The 25,441-nt window shown below is 42.4% G+C and overlaps 1 protein-coding gene across 4 annotated transcripts in view; it reads left to right on the plus strand.

Annotated features, from left to right (window-relative positions):
- The window catches only part of GNB1L (G protein subunit beta 1 like), a 57,067-nt gene extending 47,300 nt beyond the window's left edge, over positions 1–9,767 (plus strand). For all 4 annotated transcript variants that reach the window (XM_073628892.1, XM_073628894.1, XM_073628895.1 and 1 more), the window contains 2 exons: positions 2,838–3,053; positions 8,883–9,767. In XM_073628892.1, the coding sequence (XP_073484993.1) occupies positions 2,838–3,053; positions 8,883–9,149 (483 nt within the window). In that variant the 3' untranslated portion in view covers positions 9,150–9,767. The remainder of the gene's footprint in view (positions 1–2,837; positions 3,054–8,882) is intronic.
- The last annotated feature ends 15,674 nt before the right edge of the window (positions 9,768–25,441 follow it).

Raw genomic sequence — 25,441 nt, forward strand, 5'->3', positions numbered from 1 at the left:
ATTTTAGGAATCGTCTCAGACACATTGGAATAATTATACCACACCAGAAATGGTTAGATACTTTTTAGTGTGCTTGATGATGCTTCTGAGAAAATGGGAATTTTTTCAGTTAGAGATTTTTAAGCTTAACAGAGACTAACCAAACATAGCTTATAGCTATATAACGGGCAGTAGATATGATGTGATTATTATACAGGACTTGTATAGCACCAACAGTTTGCACATTGCTTTACAACATGACGGCAGACAATACAGTTACAAGACAATTCAATACAGGAGGAATCAGAGAGCCCTGCTCCTTTAGAGCTTACAAGCTTAAGATGGAGGGTCAAGTGATAAAAAAAGTAAGGACTGTGGGGGATAAGCTGGTGGAGAAAGTAAAAATACAGTTGTTATGTAGGTGGTAGAATAGGCTTCTCTGAAGAGAAGGGTTTTCAGGGATCAGTAGACAGAGTAGGAGACAGTCGGACAGATTGGGGTAGGGAGTTCTTATCAGGAACCATGAATCAGACCGAGACAGAAGTATAGTTAAATCACACTTGTTTAATAATAATAATAAAGTAAACAGAGTAATCGTAGTCTAAACAAGCCAGAGTTCAGTAACCGGATCGGGTAGTGCCAAGCAAATGTCAGAGAGCCAGAGATAAACGCAGTACTACAGCAAGCAGGATCAGGAGCCAGAAGGAACATCAGCCGAGCAAGTCTTCAACAGGAACGTAGGAGAAAGTCTCTGTGATGTTGACAAAGGCGAAGGCAGAGATCAAGTGAGCTGGAAGACTTTAAGTAGGCAGGACTGACGAGCAGAATCAACAACAGCTGAGTAACTGTGGGGAGAGATTGGAGCTGGCAATTAGCCGACAGCTGAGTGGTCAGCTCAGAGAAGGAAGGGCTGAGCCTAGCCCTGACAGTTCTATAGGATGGGAGAGGCTTGGGAGAAGTCCTGGAAACAAGCAAGGGAGCTAGAAAGAAAAAAACTGTAAAAAAGTAATATTTTCTAGCTAGATGATGGTCTATAAATATTTTTTGAATGATGTATAACAATCCAATATGATACATTTATATATGAACTCAATAGTGACTATGATATATTTCTTAGTACCAATAGGATCTCCTGAAGACGCTAAAGGCGAAACGCGTAGCGATCCATTGGCACTGATATTGAAGTTTTGTATGCTCTCAAAGCCAGAAGGAATCTTCTAGGACCACCTGGCTTCCCAGTCCTATAGGCCATCCATGTGACGTCCTTGTTTCAGCTTCCTTATCTGTTCTCTTGCATGAGACGGTGTACTTTTTCAGATGTGACATGTTCATGTGTATATATATTACCTTTTTTCCCTAATATATGTGTTTTTAATGTGATTCAAATAAATTATATATATTTTTATTATAATACGAGACCATTCCTCTTTCCTATTTGGGATTATAGAGGCAACCTTTAAAGTCCGTTTTCTACTTTTTTCTGTTTTTGCTCAAGGGAGCTAGAAAGCAGTAGGTCTTGGGAGGAACAAAGAGAAAGATTAGGTTTGTGATGTAGCTGGTAGTCGAGTTGTGAATGGCTTTGTACTTTGTTAGTATTTTGAATTTAATTGGATGAGCGGAAGCCAATGTAGGGACTGACAGAAAGGAATAGCAGACACTGAACAGTTGGATAGGTGGATGAGTCTGACAGCAGCATTCATGATGGACTGAAGAGAGAATAGCCTATGTAAAGTAAACCAATGAGGAGGGAATTGCTGTAGATGAGGTGAGAGATGACCAGGGAGTGAAGCTTTTGTTTTGTCATTGGTTAGGAAGGGTGGAATTTGGAGATGTTGCGTAGGTTGAGGCAGCAAGCTTTGGACAGTGGTTAGATGTGGGGCCAAAAGGAGAGCTGGCATGCGGGGACGGGTTGATAGTTGTGTCATTGATTTTGACAGAGAAGTTACGGAAAGGGACACATTGGGGAGGAAATATTATGCTTGAGGAAGTGGTGTGACAGGTGTGACATCCAGGCTGTTATGCCTGCTAGTAAATTTGTGATGAGTGAGCTGTGGGGCAGAGAGAGATTTAGGTGTCATCAATGTAGAGATGGTATTGGAAGCCATGGGTGGCTATAAACTGACCCAGGGATGAGGTGTAGATCGAGAATTGGAGGTCCAAGAACAGAACCTTGGGGGACCCTGACAGAGAAAGGAAGAGGAAGCAAAATTGCAGATGATTAAGATGAAGATATAAATTTCAAAGTGTAGTTTCATTACTTTTTCAAAATGTGTGTCACAGGATATGATGTGGGATACTGTATGTGATGCCACTGTGGTTTCCTGGAATACTCAGGATTAGCAGCTAACTAATTATATAGATGTTCACAATATGATTACAGGGGATTTATGACCGATAACGGCGCTGCCAATGTAACCGCCTATTCTTGCTTCTAACAATGCACATACATTTAATAGATGGGACAGCCAGAGAACACAGTTCTTGGCTTCCTTCACTAGCATGCAACACCAAACTGACTTGCTTTACACAGTTAACCTAGGGTGAGGATCATGGGCCAGATTGAACATTTCTAGAGGCAGTAGGGCACAATATGGTAAACCAGCTGAGAGAGGAAATTAAGGTAGCCTCAGCACAATGTTTTAGTTCTCTGAAAGACAAATATAGCTGCTTATCAGGTGAGCTACATTTCCTCGTTTTGTGAAACATATGCTTTTGATTGATTTTTTTTTTTTTTTCCTGGGACATCAACTTTTTTTTTTCATTTATCTGATTGGAGGTGCACTTCCATTTCTGTTTACTGCATTGGTTTTAGAAACAACTTTATGATTTCATGTTCTTTGTTTTTATTTTCTCAACAGCCTAAGTCGGGGTCCAGTCCCTTATTGATTGTTGGCTATGAAGATGGTTCTGTTGTCCTCTGGCATGTCCTTGAGCAAAAATTAATGAGCAGAATCATGTGCCACAAAGAACCTGTTATGAGTCTTGACTTTGACTGCATTAATGCCAAGGGGGTGTCGGGATCCTCTGAGAAAATACTGAGTGTTTGGACTCTTGACGAGCAGCAGAACCTCAAGGTAAGAACTACCATCCCATCTGGTTTACCCATTCAGCCATACAACACTTGTACTGCTGCTGCAAGAATGTTTAGTTAGCAGCCCTTCGCCAATTCATCATTGACTGCTTACAACATCCTAGTTCTGAGTGAGTGCCTTAAAATATGCAGTATGACTGTTTTATTTGTTTATCTTTTTTTTAACCCGTGAAGGCAGAAAAGGTACTTGTATAATTCTATATATGAACAATCAAACTGTGAAATTTAGTGGTGAATTTCAATTTCTTTGTAATCAGACCAAAAAGAAAAAAGTTTGGTTAAAAATGTTTTTATATTTTTCTATGGGATTCAAGCATGTGTGATATGCCAAACATTTATTCAATTTATTTATTTTGCAGCACACAGATAAAAATTGATCAAAAAAAAGGTTTATAGAAAATTATTAGAATTTTGATCCTAATTTATATTGAAATTAACAAAAAAGAAAATGTGCTAAATCAAAAGAATGAAGTCCAAATCAAATTAAATTTTTGATTGAACCTAAAGTAATCGTTCCTAAATGGAAGACAGTTTAAGACTTTTTTTTTTTTTGCAGCATTGCATAGCTATACGTCGAGAGAAATATTTTTGGTGTTTTTCCCCCATTGGATAGATTTTCCTTCGGAGAAACAAAACAAAAGGGAACCTACACGTTGCAAGGTATCCAGAGTATACCCTTGGTCACCTACCGACTCACTGAATTAAAGTGGGGCTCTATGGCCAAAAACCAATGCTTATACAAAATAGGCAGATGGACAGAGCAGCCTTAAGTATCATAACCGTGAGCCACCGGGGTATGGTAACAGAAATTGAATACCAGAATCAATCTATGAAAAATACAAATCAATATTATTATACACAAAGTATAAAATAGTAAATACATATACAGGAACCACCCAGCATTACTAATAAAAAAGACAACATTGTCTCAAATCAAAAAAGGTGCGCCAGACGCCACACTCACATGTACACAGCTCAATCATCCCTAATATAGCTAAGCAAATAAAGTAGACTATATGGGAACTATGTGTACACAAAAAACACCTAGGACATCTCAACAGGGTAATGCAACAGGTACAAAGCAGTCACATGCAAAGCCAACTGACATGGAGAATCCAGGTCAATGTGGGTCAATTATCTGTCTCTGCTGCAGCATCAATGCGTATAGTCCCTGGGTAGATAGAGGCACTATAGATACAAGGAATAAACATGGATAGTCTAGTTCGCTGGCAGTCCACAAGTAGATGAGAATAAAGAAGGTATGATGCTAAGTAAACTGTACCCAATTGGCGGTACTATAAGCACGCCGCAAATAAAGAAGCCAGGCTAGTGTCCATATGCGGCTGACCGCAGTGTAGGCATATAATAGATGGACATATGGTCATTATGCCGTCAGGTAAACATGAAGCAAAATTGCAGGAAGAGACAAGCAGCGAGCAGATAAGCGGCAGCAGACAATAAGCAGCAGGTCTTGACACCAGACCAAAGACAGTGAGCATGACATCAGTATGCAAGAAGCAGAGGGAATATGTAGATATAGTATATAACTCGCAAGGCAGACAGTGACAGTTCAGTCCATACAAATCCCAGTTCAACCTCAAGCCGCTCGATCATGGTATAAAAGGCCAGTCCTGGTAACCCAGCAGTGCTGTAAACAGCATATGAATTTCAAACCTGGTACTTAACCGATCCTCAATAAGAAAATGAATCCAATCAATACTGAAAAGAACAAACCTGCTCAGAGAATGGTTGGAAGATCACTGCATGCCGCTGCTCTTTATGGCTATGCTGTGTTCCACGTGTATACACCTGCCGTTATGTCTCAAAGGTCCAGCATTAGCTTCCTGGAAAGGTGGAAGTAGTGGAAGGCATGACTAGTGATGTCATTTGTTTACATATATTATTTTACACTTTATTTGCACTATTGTAATCATACACATTACATATATGTGTAATATTATCCGGCACTGCACTCCTATTTTTACATTTATCTCTTTGTGCCCTATATATCGGCGTTATAGTGCTTAGCTGCAGGATACCCTTAATGTTTTTTTTCATTAATTTATCACACGTTTTATTTATCACACACCTAGCGCAATTCTTCCTTTTTAACTCATAAGCATACTTAAAGGGTAAGTTCATCGGAGCCCCGTAAAGCAGCCTGAGGGGTCCTATGTAAGTTCACCTTACAGATATTTTTCTGTAAGGGTGAACTTACACTTTAAAGGGGACATGCAAGTGTTTTGAATACAAAATACATTCAAACTCAACATCCAAACAATCATGTTTGGTGGATGTGCATGCTCATACGGTGCCCCATTTGGAAATGGTACTCAAGTGCACAAAAATAAAGTTTAGAAAGTAAACCAGAACAATTAAATGAATGTAAAGATAATGATAAAAAAGAGAAGAAATAGTCCCACTTGTACTAGTAGTTATTTTTCTATCAACAGGATCCTAATCTAGAAAGACCTGTAGGTTCAATTCTTTGTTTAAACCATTAGACAGAACAGTCCCCACGTCTATTGCTTAGTTTAAGAGCAAAAATGCCCTTCACTTTAAGGCCAGAGGTACCAACTTGATGATAATAAAGAAAGTACTGTGCCAAAGGGCTCTCTGGTTCCTTCTGTCTGATAGCACATTTTGTTGTGCCCATCAGAGTGTCAATAACATATGTGCCCATCAGCAATATGATGGGCACATATTATGGTAGTGGGGGCACGCTGATGGGCACATATTAAGTTAAGGGACACTCTGATGGGGACACCTGATGTAAGGATGCACCCTGACAGGAATACCTGATGTAAGGTGGCACTGTGATGGGGACAACTGATGTAAGGGGGCACTCTGATGGCAATACCTGTTGTATGATGGCACTGTGTTGGGGACACCTGATGTAAAGGGGCACTGTGATAGGGACACCTGATGTGATGGGGACTCCTGATGTAAAGGGGCACTCTGATGGGCACACCTGATGTAAGGGGGTACTCTTGACAGAATTACCAGAGTAAGGTGGCACTGATGGGGACATCTGATGCAGGGGGGCACTCTGATGGGGACACCTGATGTAGAGGGACACTCTGATGGGGACACCTGATGTAGAGGGGCACTCTGATGGGGACACCTCATGTAAAGGGGCACTCTGATGGACACACCTGATGTGATGGGGACACCTGGTTTAAAGGAGCACTCTGATGACAGCAGCTAATGTAAGGGGGGCACCCTGATGGGAACAAATGATGTAAGGGGGCACACTGATGGCAGACATCAGATGTAAGGGGCCTCCTGATGAAGAAACCTGATGTAAGCGGGCACTTTGATGGGAATACCTGATGTAAGTGGGCACTTTGACGGGAATACCTGATGTAAGGGGGCACACTGATGGGGACACCTGATATAAGAGGGTGCCCTGATGGTGGCAACTGATTTATAGGGGTAGTCTGATAAGGGAACCCAGTGTAATGAATTACTTTGGTAGGGGCACCTGATGTAAGGGGGAACACTATTGGGGACATTTACAGAGTATTACCAGAGTGTGTGGAGGAAACAGTAAGAAAAGCACAAGAGAGTGCAAAGGAGATGCGTGCAATCTTTCATGACACAAACTTCGGACCTTGGCCGGAAACTTTTTTTAGTGACCAGACCTCCTTGAGTTTTAATTCACTACCCCTGGTATAGACAGTAGAACACCCCGTATCAGTGAAGACGTATTTTTAACAAATGTGCAAATTTGGCAATGGCCAGATGGTTACCACTCCTCGTGTCCTAGGAAATGAGGATAGCCACAGGTCATTACAGGACTGTATGTATTCAGATTGGGTGAGCATATCTGATCAGTTGGGAGCCCTTCGGCCAACCATATGAGGAAACTCACCTACAATTCTGGATAGTAAGGAACAATGACATGTGAGCCAATGTTGTTAGAACCTCCCTCACCTTGGACCACAGACATTTTAGACAACGTTGTCTTTTTTATTTGTGATGGTGGGTGGTTCCTGGATATGTATTTACTATTTTATATTTTGTGTATAATACAATTGATTTGTATTTTTCATAGATTGATTCTGGTGTTAGATTTTTGTTACCATACCCCGGTGGCTCATGGTTATGGTCTTTAAGGCAGCTCTGTTTATCTGCCTATTTTGTATATAGAGTTTCCTTCACTTCCTGTCTCAGGGACACAACAAGAAGTGAGAATACATTTCTCCAGAGTGAGAGGAAATCTCCTCTTAGACAGTTGTTACCCGAACAGGTGTCCCTATTGAAAGATTACCCTAATGACCCAGAAAAGCAGAAACTCTCCAGCAGTGAAAAAAAATAACCCTTCATCATACTATCCAAAATATTTAAAAAAAAATTTGCTTTACATATACTTTAAAGCTTGTAAGGCTGACAGTACAGTTTGTTACATTACTGTTATTCATTTATAAGGTAGGTTCATTCTCATCAATGGTATCATATTGTGTTAAATTGTTTATACATTTTGATATTTGTTTTTCTTTTCTTTTAATAGTGTTTAATAGTAGTTTGATAGTATATGTTGGCTTTTAAATACTTTTCGACAGTTTTGACATTTGATCATTTCCATGTGCTATCTAATGTATTTCCCTAAATGGTATTTAGTGAGCATTAATAAAATAAATAGATGTGCCTCCCACATAAATGATAGGGATAGTGAATGATTTCAGGTTTCCTTTCCCACTCATCCATTAATAATGCAAAGCAGATGTGTGGAATGTTACATTCCAGGTACCTGAGCTAATGACATCATGTGGAAATGAGCACAGTGGCTTGCTCCTCTCATGTTCCAATTGGCATGCTTGTGTATAGTCACTTCAGCTACAGAACCCTGGGCTGCAGTCCAACTGCAGTTCCATCATGAAAATAAATAAACACCTAATAAGCATTACATGCAGTCAAGTATATTAATGAGAAAACAGTGTATTTTAAGGCTTGTAATATTCAGAACATGGCTTTGTTTATGTGCATAATATTATACGTTTTGTAGAAAACAATGTCTCTAAATTATAATATAGCTGAATATCATAGAAAAGAATTAAACAGAGCAAGTAAATTGTTTAAGTTTCATAATAACCAAAAGCTCACTAGTGTGGCAGGACTTTCCCAGAGAAACTCAGTGTACCTGCTTAACCCTTTTCTATCAGGGTCTTTAAGCAGCAGGGCTGGGTGCCATACGATTACTGCAATTGGTCATCACAGAGATCACATGCTTTTATTTACAGTGATGATCCCTCCCCTTTTTCTTACAACAGGGAAGGAGAGAGATCGAGTACTTGAGGAAAAAAATGAATGAACCTGCAGATTCATTCCGTTTTCACTGATTTTTTGCATGTCCCCCTCCTCTCCTACCCCCTTACTTTCTCATACTCTGTGTATGGCTTGAACATTAATGTGTCTAGTGCACCATTCCCATAGCAGCATGTTTTTTTAATATCCTAAGAATTGTGGTACAAATGAGATCCAAAAAGGGGTAATTTGGGGGGATGTCATAATGTTCTGGCATTTTTGTTTTACCCGAAAGTAAGGTAAAGGTATAGTGGAAAAAAACTAAATTATTAAATGCCACCAAAAGAAAAAAAATACATAAAATCATTTGAGTACAGTGCCAGTAAATGTCAGTCAAACTATCACAGCTCTGAAAACTGAAACATGGTCTGGTAATGAAGGGGTATTACAGGCTGGTACGTAAATGGTTAACATATATTGATGTACATGACGTCTTTAACTTTAATTATTGCTATGGAATGTTATGTTGAGCTTTTTGATCCTTAAAATTTTATTCTGATTTGAGACCTGTAAAGCCCAGGAAATCATCAATCCAGGCATTGCTGATATTGCATTGAGGCAAGACAGGAAGATCTTGGCAACTGCAGGTTGGGACCACCGCATTCGGATTTTTGGATGGAAGAAGATGAAGCCATTAGCTGTTCTCCAGTACCATTCAGCAAGTATGCATTGTGTGGCGTTTTCAGACCATCTTAAGTCTGAAGAAAGACTGCTGGCTGCTGGATCAAAAGATCATCGTATTAGCATATGGAAAATTTATTCACAAACATAGACAACATGCATTGTGTTCACTGCTTCACCAATATATTTTGGTAAAATATAATGTAAGAGTTTCACAAATAGCTAAAACTACAACAGCCAAGCAGTGTTGAATACTGTATTTGTGGATGGATAAGGACGATGGTCGTGCCTAATACAGTACTTCCTATCTAGAAGTGTGCAGCCCTGTTGGAAAAAACACTTTTTATACTATGTTTTTCTGTGTAGCAAAACATTGGTTCTTCATGTGCAACTCCAGATGCCTTAGACCAAAACATGTGACTGTGTTTTCCTCGCCTATAGTGCTATCTCTATTATAACCATGCCTCCTGATACATGCCTGAACTCTGTTTTCATATCTTTTTACCATTTAGGCCATGTTGATAGAAGTTTGTTGCTATCCATTTGATGTCCAATGTTGGGAACCGCATATAAAGAACAATTATACCCAATGAGTAATTAATAAATCAAAACACCTTTGAACAGTATATTCTTCCATAGATCTTTCCAATTCATGCAAAACCCTACATTTGTTTGTTATAGTTATATTTTGTTATGTTTCCACATTTTGGGGTATCTACAAATAAACTTACCAGAATACCTGTCTAGTTGTACAGACAGGTGCATTAAATTGTTAAATCTTTTATTCCACAAAGTCTACATGTTTGTGCCTGTTTTGAGGCTTGAGTTGAACAGACTAAGCTCTTTTTTTTTTTCCTCACTGTAAACTAGAAAATAGTTTGGGTACCAAAAATGTGTACCATTTTTAAAATCATAGCTATTTTTTGGGCTTGCAAAATCCATTTAAGTAATGTTTTGGGCTGCCTCTCTGCTCTGGCTATCAAGGTGTCGGATCATCCCATGCTGATGTCTGGATAGCATGTATACATAAATGTGAATACTTCATTAATCCCTAACTTATAAGCCTGCTATGAGGTCCCAGCCAAGAAAAGATTACATATGCAGGTGGATCTTCTCACTAGAGGAAATTCTCAGCATTGCAATCTTCTCAAAATTTTGTATGAATTAATATTTTCTGCAATCAAACATTTATTTTTCTTTTCGCAACTATTATTTGTTCCTCAGAGTTTCTCTTTTAGAATATAAATCATCAATAAGCCATCACTGTGTTTTTAGTCTTTTTGTATATGCATCTTGCCCCAATAGTTTCCTGTTTTATTACAGAAGCTAAAATAGTATTGGTCCACTGGTGACTGCACTTATCTAAAAATTGTCTTTTAAAGATGATCATCATGTTTCCTGTTACTTTAAGTAGTTTGTTTGGACCCAGCTGGTCCAAACGAACTATTTCTTTCACAAAAGCTTCATCTGATTGGCCGAGTCAGAGTGTGACATCATTAGCCCACCCCTCTGCCACAGCCAATTAGAGGAAGCTTAGTATTCATTCACAGAATACCAACCTGCCTGTGAATGGCTGAGCGCTGCTCTGACCAACTCTTATTTTGTTCCGGGTGTAAGACGGGAAGTCTGTCTCACAGCCAGAATCCAGCACTGTGTACTGTATGTAGCTGAAGCTACATACATTGCTTTAGTGCCAGTGCAGCAATTCAGTGAAGGAAATATTTTGTTTGGACCAGCTTGGTCCAAACAAACCAATTAAAGTGACAGGAAAAATGGAGATCAGCTTTACAAAATGTCAACCAAAATGAAAAACCAAAAAGAAAACAGTTATGCAGAAGCAGAAATTTGTACATCTGGTTATAACTGAATCAGATACACAGAATTTGATGTTCTCATGAATAGTATCGGCCATTATGTAGATCCACAAACAGCTTGCAAATAAATCCGAAAATCACAATGGATGTAGTTATCAGGTATCTATCATGATGTGGTATGTGCTTGCAAGGAATTAAGGTTAACCCTATGGCATAATTGTTTAAAAATAATAAACAGCATGAAATAATCTACAATAGCAGGAACAAAAAAGTAATAATAAATGTGTGTTTGGTTGGCCAACTCCTAGGCAGAGCAGAAGTCGTTCTTTTCTAAGCTTGCATTGAAGAGGGGGAGAAAACTAGTCTCCTGCTGGCCAAAGTAGTCAGTGCCTGCCCAGTGGCTCCCAATATTGGGGAGCTGACCCCACCTGGAAGCAAATTGAATAATTCCCCCGACTTAGTCATGGCCAAACTGGTCCGGTTCTACTCACACTTGTATCAATCGAAAGCTCAATACACCCCAGACTCCTTATGTAATTACTTGCAATCCATAATCTTACTTAAACCTTCAAATCCGCAGCGGGCTCTCTTAAATTCTCTTATTGCGTTAGAGAAAATCCAGGAGGCGACCAGCTCTTTCCCCTCATGCAAGGCCCTGCAAGACGATGGCCTTCCTTTGGAGATCTACAAGCAATATGCAGATCTTATTTTGCCAGATTTGCTCAAGCTAAATAACAAGGCATTTACACAACAATGTCTACTGGCTTCCATGACTAGAGCCAATATCATACTGCTTTGGAAACCTAGTAACCCCCTACAGATCCTAACTATTAGGCCTATTTTGTTACTGCAGACAGATAATAATGAATGTGTTTTTATTTCTGCTTATCTTCTGCATTCTGACACATATTTCCATAGCACATAGGAAACTCTTATATAAAATACCAGATGTATTGTTTAAATATAATTTATAAAACTTAGAAATTTGTCATACTTGGAATTAGTAAATGTAATGTGTAATCATTATTTCTTGGGATAAATGGTGGTTTACATTGTGTTATGAGCAAACCTTGATATTTTATTTCTACTAAAATAATGTCTGAGTTTTCATAGCACTTAAGAAACTCATATGCGAAAAAACAGATTAGCAGATGTATTGTTTAAATGTATTTTATAAACTAAGAAATTTGGCAGATATAATGTTTGACATCATATTATTCCTTACTGCACATATAGTAATGAATAAATGTAAGGTGTCATTATTATTTCTCACGGTAAATGGGTGGTATACAATACAGATGTGCTATGAGCAAGTCGTGACAAGCCTTGATGTTTTAGTTCTACTAACACAATCTGGGTTTAATTAAGTCATGTATATGATTCAGAGTATCAACATTCTAAATAAAAAGTTCTGTGAAGGTAACGTGACTACCAGAATTTTGTTAGCAATAGCACGTTTCTAAATTTGAAAAACTGTCTGAGACTCTTCACCTAGTTTCCCATAGACTGCTTCTTTGTTTATTATAAGAATGTGGCTGCTATCATAAATCTGTATTTGAAACGAAGAAGTTTTCTTAAAGCTTTAAAATATGACCCAGAAGACTATCCAAAAGCTCGTTCTGATACACCTGCTGAGAGGAGTCATCATCTGGGAATTATGTATCAGACAGTTCTCATTTTACCAACATTTTGCCAGCATCATCCTTCTGAGTCTTTCTTGTGTTGGTAGTTTCTGCACGTTTATGAGATGCTGCAAATGATATCTGTGGAGGAGTCTTATGTATCTGTGAGACAGGAAGACCATAAATCACAAAGCAAATCTTTTGGAAAAAGGACCTTTTGTGCTTTAGATCTTTTTTGAACTGTTCTGTAATTTTTTTTTCTATTAGAACTGACCCTGCTTTAATATCTTTACCTGCATAAACATTAGTGGTTATCATAATGGTTTCATAAATTGTTTAAGCTGGCAAAAATACTTGTCAAAAAAAAATGCTTGGTTCAGCTGGAACATATGGAGAGCTTCAAACCACAACATTGCAGACATCCAAAGACACCCACCCTGAGTGTGTTACATTTATTTGTGACATGCATTTCTCATATTTATCTGCAGTACTTCCAGCAACAACAGCGTATTTGTGATATGTTTTCCATTTAAGGAAATGGGTCCTCCCTACACCTGTTTTTCTTTTATAGACAAATGACTAAACTTCACTTAGCTGAAAATTGCTTTTTGTGGCCGGAAAATAAATGCTAAAATATGGATGTCTCCTGAACCCCCCAAGCCTGGATTAGTGTAGTCAGTTCCTTGACATCAAGAAACATTATATCTACAAATTCAAATTAATCTCTTCCATTCTATTTGGTATATTTACTTCTGCTCATGAGCTCCATGTAGGTCTAGAGGCAGACCGATGTAATTGGACATGTATCCATTTACACCTGCCTAACTCGGAGGCCGTCCAGGTCTGGAAAAAAAAACAGAAAAGGACTGCATCCTTTTCCAATGGATCAGAGGTAGCTTGATGTAAACAGACACAGGTCTGTTTACATCTGACCAACCATAGAGTCATCATGGGTTTGTCCCTGTCTGCTGTGGAGACACAAACTGAACGGGCACGGATGTAAAAAAAAACTGACATCCATCCTGTTCAGCTCCAATTCAGCAGGGGATCTACCAATAGACATCATCAATTATACCAATAATTATTAATCAATTGTCTTATTACTACATTTCAACCAAAATTTCCTAATATCCACCCTTTATACAAATGAGCATGTGCTGTACTTACTATTGAAATATCAGATTAGAAATTTATTTTGTGTATAATGAAATTCGTGCTCGGTGATGTGGAACATACTTTATCCAAGTGCTTCGCTCTTTGTGCTTATTATGCGCTGTTGTTGATCCATACATTTTTTTTATAGGTCAAATATGCGCCCTCCTCTTTAAGAGATTATAACCTCCACCTTTTATCACAATTTGGCAACTCTTTCCCTGTAAATGGATAATAGCTCCAACCTCCACTTTACAGTAATCCACCAGACTCAGCTCCATAATGGGAGTCTAATGGATTCTTGTAAAGAATGGGTGCATCCACCTACAAGGGTCAATTTACTAAAGGTATTTAGGCTCATTTTTCAAGAGAAGTTTCCCTTAGCTTAGTGAATGAGATGAAGATCTGCTGACACCTATTACCCAATCATGTGCAAGCAAAAATACTGATTTTGTTTTAATTTGCCTTGCATCTGATTCATGAGTATTTTGTGCAATGTGACTTTTTACGACATTAACTCATCTAAGGGAAAATTTCTCTTTCATCAATCAATTTGCCTTTGTTAAATAAACCCCCAACTTCTATATTTTGTTGTGAATAGCCAGCTGAGCTACTGAGAAGGATATATTATTACTTCCAAAATATCCAGTTGGCTATGCTCTGTTAATCAATGTTATCACTTTTTAACCACTTCAGCTCTGGTAAAGGTTCACCTCCCTTCCTGACCAGGCCATTTTTTGCGACAAATCTGACACGAAGTGACACTTTTTGGGGACACCAATACAGTGATCAGTGCTAAAAAAAATGCACTGTCACTGTACTAATGACACTGGCAGGGAAGGGGTTAACATCAGGGGCGATTAAAGGGTTAAATGTGTTCCCTGGGAGTGCTTTCTTACTGTGTGGAGGGGTGGTTTAACTGTAGGAAGACAGAGATCCGTGCTCCTGCTTAGCAGAAACACAAGATCTGTCTTCCTTCCTAGCAGAATGGCAATCTGCTTTGTTTACATAGGCAGACCACCATTCTGCCTCTCCTGGAACGATCGTCGGGTTCCTGGCTGGACCCGCTGATTGCCTCCCGTAGTGTCCAATCAGAGCAGGGGTGGGTCACTGCCGTCTGCGTGCACGCGCGCCCCTGGCCCAAGAAAAAAAATCACGTGCAGGTATGTGATTTTGCGCTTAAGGGCCGCCCTGCCGTAGTATATGTATGTGGGCGGTCCTTAAGGGGTTAATGGACCTAATGGATATATTTTACCTAAATTGTAACTAAACCCTCTAATCCTTTACAGCCAAGGAAGATGCTATCTTAGCCTCTGTTTAATCTGCAATTGCCATGATGCTGCACATGTGATCATTTGATGGCTTGACAGTTCGGCTGAGAACACAAGTGGCTGTGACAATTATCATTCATGGCATGTAAATGTTTTGGTAAAACGTTAAGTCGATTCTGTTGAATGCATCTTTTGAACATCTAATTTTCTTCGGTGTGGGCTTTAATGTTACTGGATGCTAAAGATTCCTCTAAATTTAAAGTGATGCTAAAATCTCAGTTTTTTTTTTCTTTAAAAATAACAAACATGTTATACTTACCTGCTCTGTGCAGTGGTTTTCCACAGAGGTACCCAGATCTTCCTCTTCTTGGGTCCCTCGCCGGCACTTCTGGCCCTTCTCCCCTGCTGAGTGCCCTCACAGCAAGCAGCTTGCTATGGGGGCACCCGAGCCAAGCCGCTGCTCTGTGTGTCCATTCAGGCACAGAGCCACAACCCGGCCCTGCCCCTCTCTTTCCTCATTGGACTTGCTGACTTTGGTTGACAGCAGCGGGAGCCAACGGCGCCGTGCTGCCGTCTCAGCCAATGAGGAGGAGAGTCCCGGGCAACCGAGACACTCCTGCAACATCGCTGGATCAAGATGGACTTAGGTAAGTATTAGGTGGTCTGAGGGGGGCTGCTGCTCACAGAAGGCTTTTTATCTTAATGCATAGAATGCTATTCGATTAACAATCTTCTGACTTTACACAACCACTTTAAGTTTAACTTAAAAAGGAGTTCTGCCCTCTCCCCAAATAATTTAAAAGTCAGCAGCTTCAAATACTGTAGCTGCTGACTTTTACTATTAGGGCACTTACCTGTCCAGGCATCCAGCAGTGTCCTCACCCAGGCTGATTCTTGAATCGGTTCTCGGGTGCTGGCACCGCCATTTTGGCTAAGGGAAACCGGCAGTGAAGCCTTGCAGCCTTATAGTCAGTTTCCTACTGTGCATGTACGAATCGCGCTGCAGTTTATGAATGGGCCGGTTGCAGTGGAAAGGAGGGGGGCGAACTTCTAGCTCACTTTGTTGTGGCAAACTGAGCCAGAAGTGGGAGTGGGTACCCATCAAAAAGAGGTACCCGCTCCCCCCCAAAAGGTGCCAAATGTGGCAGTCGGGGGGGGGGGGGGGTTTGGCTGCCCAAAGACCAGAGCACTTTTTGCGATTTGGCACTGTGTCGCTTTAACTGACAATTGCGCGGTCGTGCGACGTGGCTCCCAAACAAAATTGACGTCCTTTTTTCCCTACAAATAGAGCTTTCTTTTGATGGTATTTGATCACCTCTGCGGTTTTTATTTTTTGCGCTATAGACAAAAAGCAACAATTTTGAAAAAAAAACGCATTATTTTTTACTTTTTGCTATAATAAATAGCCCCAAAAATATATAAAAAAAACATTTTTTTCCCTCAGTTTAGGCCAATACCTATTCTACATATTTTTGGTAAAAAAAAAACGCAATAAGCATTTATTGATTGGTTTGCGCAAAAGTTATAGTGTCTACAAAATAGGGGATAGTTTTATGGCATTTTTATTAATAATTTTTTTTTACTAGTAATGGCGGCGATCAGCGAATTTTTTATTCGTGACTTCGACATTATGGTGGACAGATCGGACACTTTTGGCGTGATTTTGGGACCACTCACATTTATACAGCGATCAGTGCAATTAAAAATGCATTGATTACTGTGTAAATGTGACTGGCAGTGAAGGGGTTAACCACTAGGTGGCGCTGTAGGTGTTAAGTGTGTCCTAGGGAGTGATTCTAACTGTGGGGGGAGGGGCTATGTGTGACATGACACTAATCACTGCTCCCGATTACAGGCAGCTGTGATCAGTGTCATGTCACTAGGCAGAACGGGGAAATGCTTGTTTACATCAGCATTTCCCCCTTCTTCCTCTCCGTGAGACGATCGCAGGTATCCCTGCGGACATCGAGTCCGCAGGACCCGCGATCACACTCACGGAGGTCGCGGCGGGCACGCTCGCAAACCGCTTCTTAAAGGGCAATGTACAGGTACATTAATCTGCCTGTACGTGCCCTTCTGCTGATGTATATTGGCGTGAGCCGGTCGGCAAGTGGTTAAAGGTCAGATGGCAAGCAGTAGTACAATATGAGTCTGAGAACATATGCAATACACACACCAAGTAGACAGTGGAAGGTCTATAATAATACACAGTATCACCTAGACATCCAGAAAATGGTAGAAACGGTTCCTGTTTGATCCTCTGACATCCGAGGTTCTAGACCAGGGGTCTTAACCACTTCAATCCCACGGACGTCATATGACGTCCTGGGCTTTGAGCAGGTATATCTGAATGATGCCTGTAGTTACAGACATCATTCAGATATTGCCGGTTTCAGCCGGCGAATCTCTACACCATAGGAATGATCATAGTGGCCGTTCCGCCGCTTGATCGTTCCTATGGGAGGCGAGAGGGGACGTCCCCCCCTCCCGCCGCCCTCCGGTGCTTGCTCCGACTCACCGTTACGATCGGTGAGGCGGAGAGTAGATCCGCCGGCGCCGGATGTAGATCATAGAGATTTCCGGCGGACCAGATGGTCCCCGGAGTCTCTATGATCGTCACGCCCGGCCTCTCCATTAAAAAAAACGGCGCCGCTTCGGCTGGGAAGCAGCGATCGTTTTATTTTTTTATTTCAGGCTTCCCAGCCTAGTGGTGAGATATGGGGTCTTATTGACCCCATATCTCACTATTAAGAGCACCTGACATGTCATATTGCTATTACAAGGGATGTTTACATTCCTTGTAATAGGAATAAAAGTGATCAATTTTTTTTTTTTTCAAAAAAGTGTCAAAATAAAAAAAATAAAATATAATTAACAATAAAAAAAAAAAATTTTTTAAAGCGCCGCTGTCCCCGTGTGCTCGCACGCAGAAGCGAACGCATACGTAAGTCCCGCCCACATATGAAAACGGTGTTCAAACCATACATGTGAGGTATCGCCGCGAACGTTGGAGCGAGAGCAATAATTTTGGCCCTAGACCTCCTCTGTAACTCAAAACATGTAACCAGTAAAAAAATTTCAAGCGTCGCCTATGGGGATTTTTAAGTACCGAACATTGGCGCCATTCCACGAGCGTGTGCAATTTTGAAGCGTGACATGTTAGGTATCTATTTACTCGGCGTAACTTCATCTTTCACAAAATGCAAAAACATTGGGCTAACTTTACTGTTTTTTTTTTTTTTTTTAAACACAAAACAGTTTTTTTTCCCCAAAAAAACACGTTCGAAAAATTCCTGCGCAAATACTGTGTGAGATAAAAAGTTGCAACAACCGCCATTGTATTCTCTAGGGTCTTTGCTAAAAAAACATATATAATGTTTGGGGGTTCTATGTAATTTTCTAGCAAAAAAATGATGATTTTTACATGTAGGAGCAAAGTGTCAGAATTGGCCCGGTATTGAAGCGGTTAAACTTGCAGCCCTCCAACTGTTGCGGAACTACAAGTCTCTTCATGCCTATGGGAGTCATACTTGTAAGTGTCAGTCTTGCAATGCCTCATGGGAATTGTAGTTCTGCAACAGCTGGAGGGCCACCAGTTTGAGACCTCTGTCAAGTGGTAAAAACTATGATCTTCTATTAAAGAGGTATTCAACCCAAAAGCAATTATTTATTGTATTGCATCTTACCATTTATTAGATGTGATGGCTGCATTCGTTTTCTTTTTTTGACTTTATTTCCTTTATTTTCATCTGGTGATTTAGCCAGTAAGTCTGTTGTTTTTCAACAGAACAAACTGTCCTGCAGATGTAACAGGGGATTGAGAAAAACCATTTACAGGATGTTTACAATGGTCTCAACCCTTATACAGTACATGTAAGTAAAACTTTTATCTCCAAAGGAACAAAACTGTTATGCCGCGTACACACGATCGGACTTTCTGGCATACTTGGTGCGGCACACTTTCCTACGGACTTTGTCCGCCAGGTGCGCCGGACTTTAAAACGAATGGACTTGCCCACACACAACCGGAAGAAGACCCCCGAAGCCGGAGGAAGACCCCCCGGAGCTGTTTAATAAATTATTTTAAAAACCTGTGTAGTGTGTTGTATTATTGACACTTTTTCCCTAGGTGAATGGGTAGGGGTACCATGAACCCCATACTCATTCACATAAGGTGGGGGGCCGGGATCTGGGGGCCCTCTTATTATAGGGGGCTCCCGGATTCCGCCCCTGGACCCTGACAACCAACGGCCAGGGTTGTCGGGAAGAGGCCCTTGTCCTCATCAACATGGGGACAAGGTGCTTTGGGGGGCCCCGCAGGGTGCCCCCTCCCCAAAGCACCCACCCCCCATGTTGAGGGCATGCAACCTGGTACGGTTCAGGAGGGGGGGGGGGCGCTCGCTCATCCCCACCCCCTTTCCTGACCGGCCAGGCTGCGTGCTCAGATCGGGGTCTGGTATGGATTTTAGGGGGACCCCACGCCGTTTTTTCGGCGTAGGGGTTTCCCTTTATAATCCATACTAGACCTAAGGGCCTGGTATGCCCCACGCTTGCCGCACTAGGAAAATTTGTTTTTTCTATTGCAGCGAGCACGAAATGCAATACCCTGCCCTTGCGTCGTATCTGGTCCGTTGGACCAGCATACAGACGAGCGGGCTTTCCGTCGGACCAGCACACAGACGAGCGGACTTTCCGCCAGAAATGGAGTCCGACGGAAAGATTTAAAACATGTTTCAAATCTAGGTCCGGCGGGCTTTTGGGAAAAAGTCCGCCGGAGCCTACACACGGTCGGATTGTTCGGCGGCCTCTGGTCCGCCGGACCAAGTATGCCGGAAAGTCCGCTCGTGTGTACGCGGCATTATTGTCACTCCTTGTAAAGTGTTAGTTGGAGTTAGCGAAAAAAAAATTGTACTAGAGGTTTTTCACCTTTTATGTGCTTTAAAATTTCTCCTATTGAAATTGCAGAAGTGTGTCAAATAGATTTTCACTCATCATATGTCTTTTTTTGGCTCATGCCATTGTTACCTGGGCTATTTTCAGAACAATTCATACTGTCCTTGTTCTGTTCACAAACATGGCTATGGTCCATGTTTCTAATGGCATGCAGGCTTGGCAGCCCACTAAATAGAATTGTTGAATTGTGCTATCTGTAGGGTGCATCTGTTATAGACTGTCTTTCCTCAACTAGCACCGTAAAGAATTGTCTATGCTGCATTAAGAAATAGTACTAAGGATTTATAGTTTTGCTCTAACTTGTGAAGGGAATGGGTTAGCCCTCCTGTTTGTTGCTATACAGAAAAATGCTCTGGAAAAGTGTTCTATATTTTGTCATAATCATACCAACAACAAAATGTTCAAAGAATTACACACAGCTTTAGTCAATGCAAATACCATCATAACTGTGTCTTAACCACTTGCCCACCGGCTCAGCCGATATATGTTGGCAGAATGGCACCAGTGCGCAAAATTACTTACCCGTACGTTGCTTTGATCGGATTTGTTGCAGAACTGATCGGTCTTCAGGTACAGGCCAATGATTTCTGGCCTGGACCTGCTGATTGGTTCTGAATGAAATGCCTCCTCTGCCTGTGAATTGTAAACACAGGCAGAGGAAGTGATGTCAACTCCGGTCCTGGAATTCTTTTCGGTTCCAGAGTGCGGAGAGAGGACATCTAAAAGTGAGTTGCACCAACACTACACTGACACACAGGGCTGGACTGGGACAAAAATTTGGCCTTGGACTTCATCCAGACTGGCCCACTTTAATTTTGCAAACACGCACAAAAACAGTATATAAACTATACGCAATTGTGCAAAAAAAAGTAAAAACATTCCACTGTAAGTAAAAAAACACTGGTCACTGCACTATGGGTGAGCAGGGATTTGGGTATCTGTGGTGTCACTGAAAGAAAAAAAGTCCCTCCATTGGACAAATGTCCTTCTGTCCGTGTTGTCACTGGAAGAAGTAAAATTGTCCCTGCATCCATCATATGTGACTTGCACCAATAAATTTAAGAAGGTGGGGTTGTAGGAAGCTGACAGGGGGATGAAGATGACTGGGGTGGTAGGAAGCTGACTGGGGGATGAAGATGACAGGGAGTGGGATGGAAGGAAGCTGACAGGGATGAAAATGACAAGGGGTAGGGTGGTAGGAAGCTGACGGGGATGAAGATGACAAGGGGTGGGGTGGTAGAAAGCTGACAGGGGGATGAAGATGACAAGGGGTGGGGTGGTAGAAAGCTGAAGGGGAATAAAGATGACAAGGGGTGGGGTGATAGGAAGCTGACATGGGGATGAAGATGACAATGGTGGGGTGGTAGGAAGCTGACGGGGATGAGTATGACAAGGGGTGGGGTGGTAGGAAGCTAACAGGGGGATGAAAATGACAAGGGGTGGGGTGGTAGGAAGCTGACAGGGTGATGAAAATGACAAGGAGTGGGGTGGTTGGACCCTGGCAATGGGGATGAAGATGACATGGGTGGGGTGGTAGGAAGCTGGCAGTGGGGATGAAGATGACAAGGGGTGGGGTGGTAGGAAGCTGACAGGGATGAAGATGACAGGGGGTGGGGTGGTAGGAAGCTGACAGGGGGGTGAAGATGACAGGGGTGGGGTGGTAGGAAGCTGAAAGGGGGATGAGGATGACAAAGGGTGGGGTGTTAGGAAGCTGAAAGGTAATAAAGATGACAAAGTGTGGGGTGGGGTGGTAGGAAGCTGACAGGGGGATGAAGATGACAAGGGGTGGTAGGAAGCTGAAAGTGGATGAAGATGACAGGGGTGGGGTGGTAGGAAGCTGACAGGTGGATGAAGATGACAAGCAGTGGTATAGTAGGAAGCTGACGGGGATGAAGATGACAAGGGTGGTAGGAAGCTGACAATGTGGATGAAGATTACAGACAAAATCTGTGGAGAATAGCTTTTAGGACATCTTTAAGCCCAGGTTCACACTGAGCTGCGGGAATGAAGCTGTCACAGGTGACACTGGTTAGTTTTTTATAGCGTCAGGGTACCCACCGTATATTACCCAATAGAGGTTTAACCCCCTGAACACCCGGCGGGTGACATCAGTTAGGTTTTAGCGTCAGTCCCAGGCAGCATCTGATTAGTGCCAGTAGCACTAACACCCATGTATGCTTCATACACCTCCCTTACTAGTATAGTGTCTAAACAGATCAATATCTTTGACCTGATCAGATCTATACTAGCGTCCCCAGTAGTTTAGGGTTCCCAAAAACGCAGCGTTAGCGGGATCAGCCCAGATACCTGCTAGCACCCGCATTTAGCCCCTCCGCCCAGCCCACCCAAGTGCAGTATCAATCGGTCACTGTTACAAAACACAACACACATAACTGCAGCATTCGCAGAGTCAGGCCTGATACGTACGAACGCTAGCAGTTTTTTTGGTAGCAATTGAAGCAGTCGCTGACAATCAGGTGCTCTTTTTGCCTGTGAGTCGCACTAGTTGTACCTATAAATTTAGAGGCCAAAATGTCCAAACAGAGGTACACTAGTGAAGAGGCCTACACATTGCTGAGCATGACAGATTGGAGTGATGGGGAAGTCACCCATCTGTCAGATTCAGGCTCGGTATACGAACCTGTAGACAGCAGCGGCACCCTGACAGATAGCTCTGACGACGGAGTAGTGGTGTCAGAAACCATGAATTAAACTGAGACAGACTCTGACCAACTACTGTGCGCTGCACCTTATTTTATAGCCCTCTTGAATGGCTTGAGGTTTTCACCCCCTCAAGCCATTAATGTATTGTTACTTATGAAACTTTCTATATGGAAATTTATATATGCTCATACCTATCCTGAGATACCTGGCTATTTGTGGTGCCTCCACAGCGGTTTTCCACACTGCTGTTTTTTCATTACAAAAAGTAGATATCTAGCTTACCAGCTGAGCTACTACACCTATACTTTTTCATCATATCTGACTATCATATGAAGTTTTCTTAGCTCCTGAAGAAGCGTTTTCCAGACGCGCAACATGTCGAGCTATTAAGAATACATCTACCCGGACCTACAATCTGACCCACAACCTGCTTACTTACACCCACAATCAGAACACCTGCTTGGGAATACGTTCCCCACCTGTTTCTGAATGGTTCATTGTATACATGTATCATATGAAGTGGTGTTCTGGTTGTATGTACTGTAGAAAAAACTAATTATATGCGATTATTTATTGTTCTATGTATTTACTTGCATCAATTGCTTTTATATTTTTTGTAGACCATATCCAAATAAAACCATTTTATCTTTTATAAATAGTATACCTGTGTGCCTTTAAAGTCCATTTACTAGTTGTTAATGTTCTATAAGTCTAATATCGGGAAGTTGGCACATTGCTACCGGTGTACCTACAGTGTCACCCTGTTTTCAGGTACACATTTATTTGGCAATTTCTCAAACAAACTGATAAAGAAGTACAGTTAAATCACACTTGTTTAATAATAATAAAAAAGTTAAACAGATTAAACATAGTCAAAACATAGCCAGAGTTCAGGAACTGGAACGGAGAGTTAGACAAGCCAAAACATCAGGGAGCCAGAGATGAGCGTAGTAGAACAGCAAGCAGGATCTGGAGCCAGAAAGAATGTCAGCCAAGCAAGTCTTTAACCACTTAAGGACCGCCTCACGCCGATGTATGTCGGCAAGGCGGCACGGGCAGGCAAAATCACGTACATGTACGTGATTTGCCTCCCGCGGGTGGGGGGTCCGATCGGACCCCCCCCCGCCGCCCGAGGCGGTCCCGTTCTGTCCCCCGGCGATCAGAGACGAGGGGGAGGCCATCCATTCGTGGCCCCCCCCCTCGCGATCGCCGCCGGCCAATGGGAACACTCCTTTGCTGCTGTATGCTAAACAGCAGCAAAGGAAGTGATGTCATCTCCCCTCGGGTCGGTAGTTTCCGTTCCGGCCCGAGGAGAGAAGGCAGGTATGTGAGTGCACCAACACTACACACACAGTAGAACATGCCAGGCATACAAAACACCCCGATCCCCCCCCCGATCGCCCCCCGATCCCCCCCAATCACCCCCCCCCCCTGTCACAAACTGACACCAGCAGTTTTTTTTTTTTCTATTACTGCATGGTGTCAGTTTGTGACAGTTACTGTGTTAGCACAGTTACTGTTGCCCCCCTGTAGGTCTAGGGTACCCCCCTAACCCCCCCTAATAAAGTTTTAACCCCTTGATCACCCCCCGTCACCAGTGTCGCTAAGCGATCATTTTTCTGATCGCTGTATTAGTGTCGCTGGTGACGCTAGTTAGTGAGGTAAATATTTAGGTTCGCCGTCAGCGTTTTATAGCGTCAGGGACCCCCATATACTACCTAATAAATGTTTTAACCCCTTGATTGCCCCCTAGTTAACCCTTTCACCACTGATCACCGTATAACCGTTACGGGTGACGCTGGTTAGTTCGTTTATTTTTTATAGTGTCAGGGCACCCGCCGTTTATTACCGAATAAAGGTTTAGCCCCCCGATCGCCCGGCGGTGATATGCGTCGCCCCAGGCAGCGTCAGATTAGCGCCAGTACCGCTAACACCCACGCACGCAGCATACGCCTCCCTTAGTGGTATAGTATCTGAACGGATCAATATCTGATCCGATCAGATCTATACTAGCGTCCCCAGCAGTTTACGGTTCCCAAAAACGCAGTGTTAGCGGGATCAGCCCAGATACCCGCTAGCACCTGCGTTTTGCGCCTCCGCCCAGCCCACTCAAGTGCAGTATCGATCGATCACTGTCACTTACAAAACACTAAACGCATAACTGCAGGGTTCGCAGAGTCAGGCCTGATCCCTGCGATTGCTAACAGTTTTTTTGGTAGCGTTTTGGTGAACTGGCAAGCACCAGCCCCAGGCAGCGTCAGGTTAGCGCCAGTACCGCTAACACCCACGCACGCAGTGTACACCTCCCTTAGTGGTATAGTATCTGAACGGATCAATATCTGATCCGATCAGATCTATACTAGCGTCACCAGCAGTTTAGGGTTCCCAAACACGCAGTGTTAGCGGGATCAGCCCAGATACCTGCTAGCACCTGCGTTTTGCCCCTCCGCCCAGGCGAGCCCAGCCCACCCAAGTGCAGTATCGATCGATCACTGTCACTTACAAAACACTAAACGCATAACTGCAGCGTTCGCAGAGTCAGGCCTGATCCCTGCGATCGCTAACAGTTTTTTTGGTAACATTTTGGTGAACTGGCAAGCACCAGCCCCAGGCAGCGTCAGATTAGCGCCAGTACCGCTAACACCCACGCACGCACCGTACACCTCCCTTAGTGGTATAGTATCTGATCGCATCAATATCTGATCCGATCAGAACTATACTAGCGTCCCCAGCAGTTTAGGGTTCCCAAAAACGCAGTGTTAGCGGGATCAGCCCAGATACCTGCTAGCACCTGCGTTTTGCCCCTCCGCCCGGCCCAGCCCACCCAAGTGCAGTATCGATCAATCACTGTCACTTACAAAACACTAAACGCATAACTGCAGCGTTCGCAGAGTCAGGCCTGATCTCTGCGATCGCTAACAGTTTTTTTGGTAGCGTTTTGGGGAACTGGCAAGCACCAGCGGCCTA

Source organism: Aquarana catesbeiana, linkage group LG01, assembly GCF_042186555.1.
Source record: "Aquarana catesbeiana isolate 2022-GZ linkage group LG01, ASM4218655v1, whole genome shotgun sequence".
NCBI classification, from domain to species: Eukaryota; Metazoa; Chordata; class Amphibia; order Anura; family Ranidae; genus Aquarana; species Aquarana catesbeiana.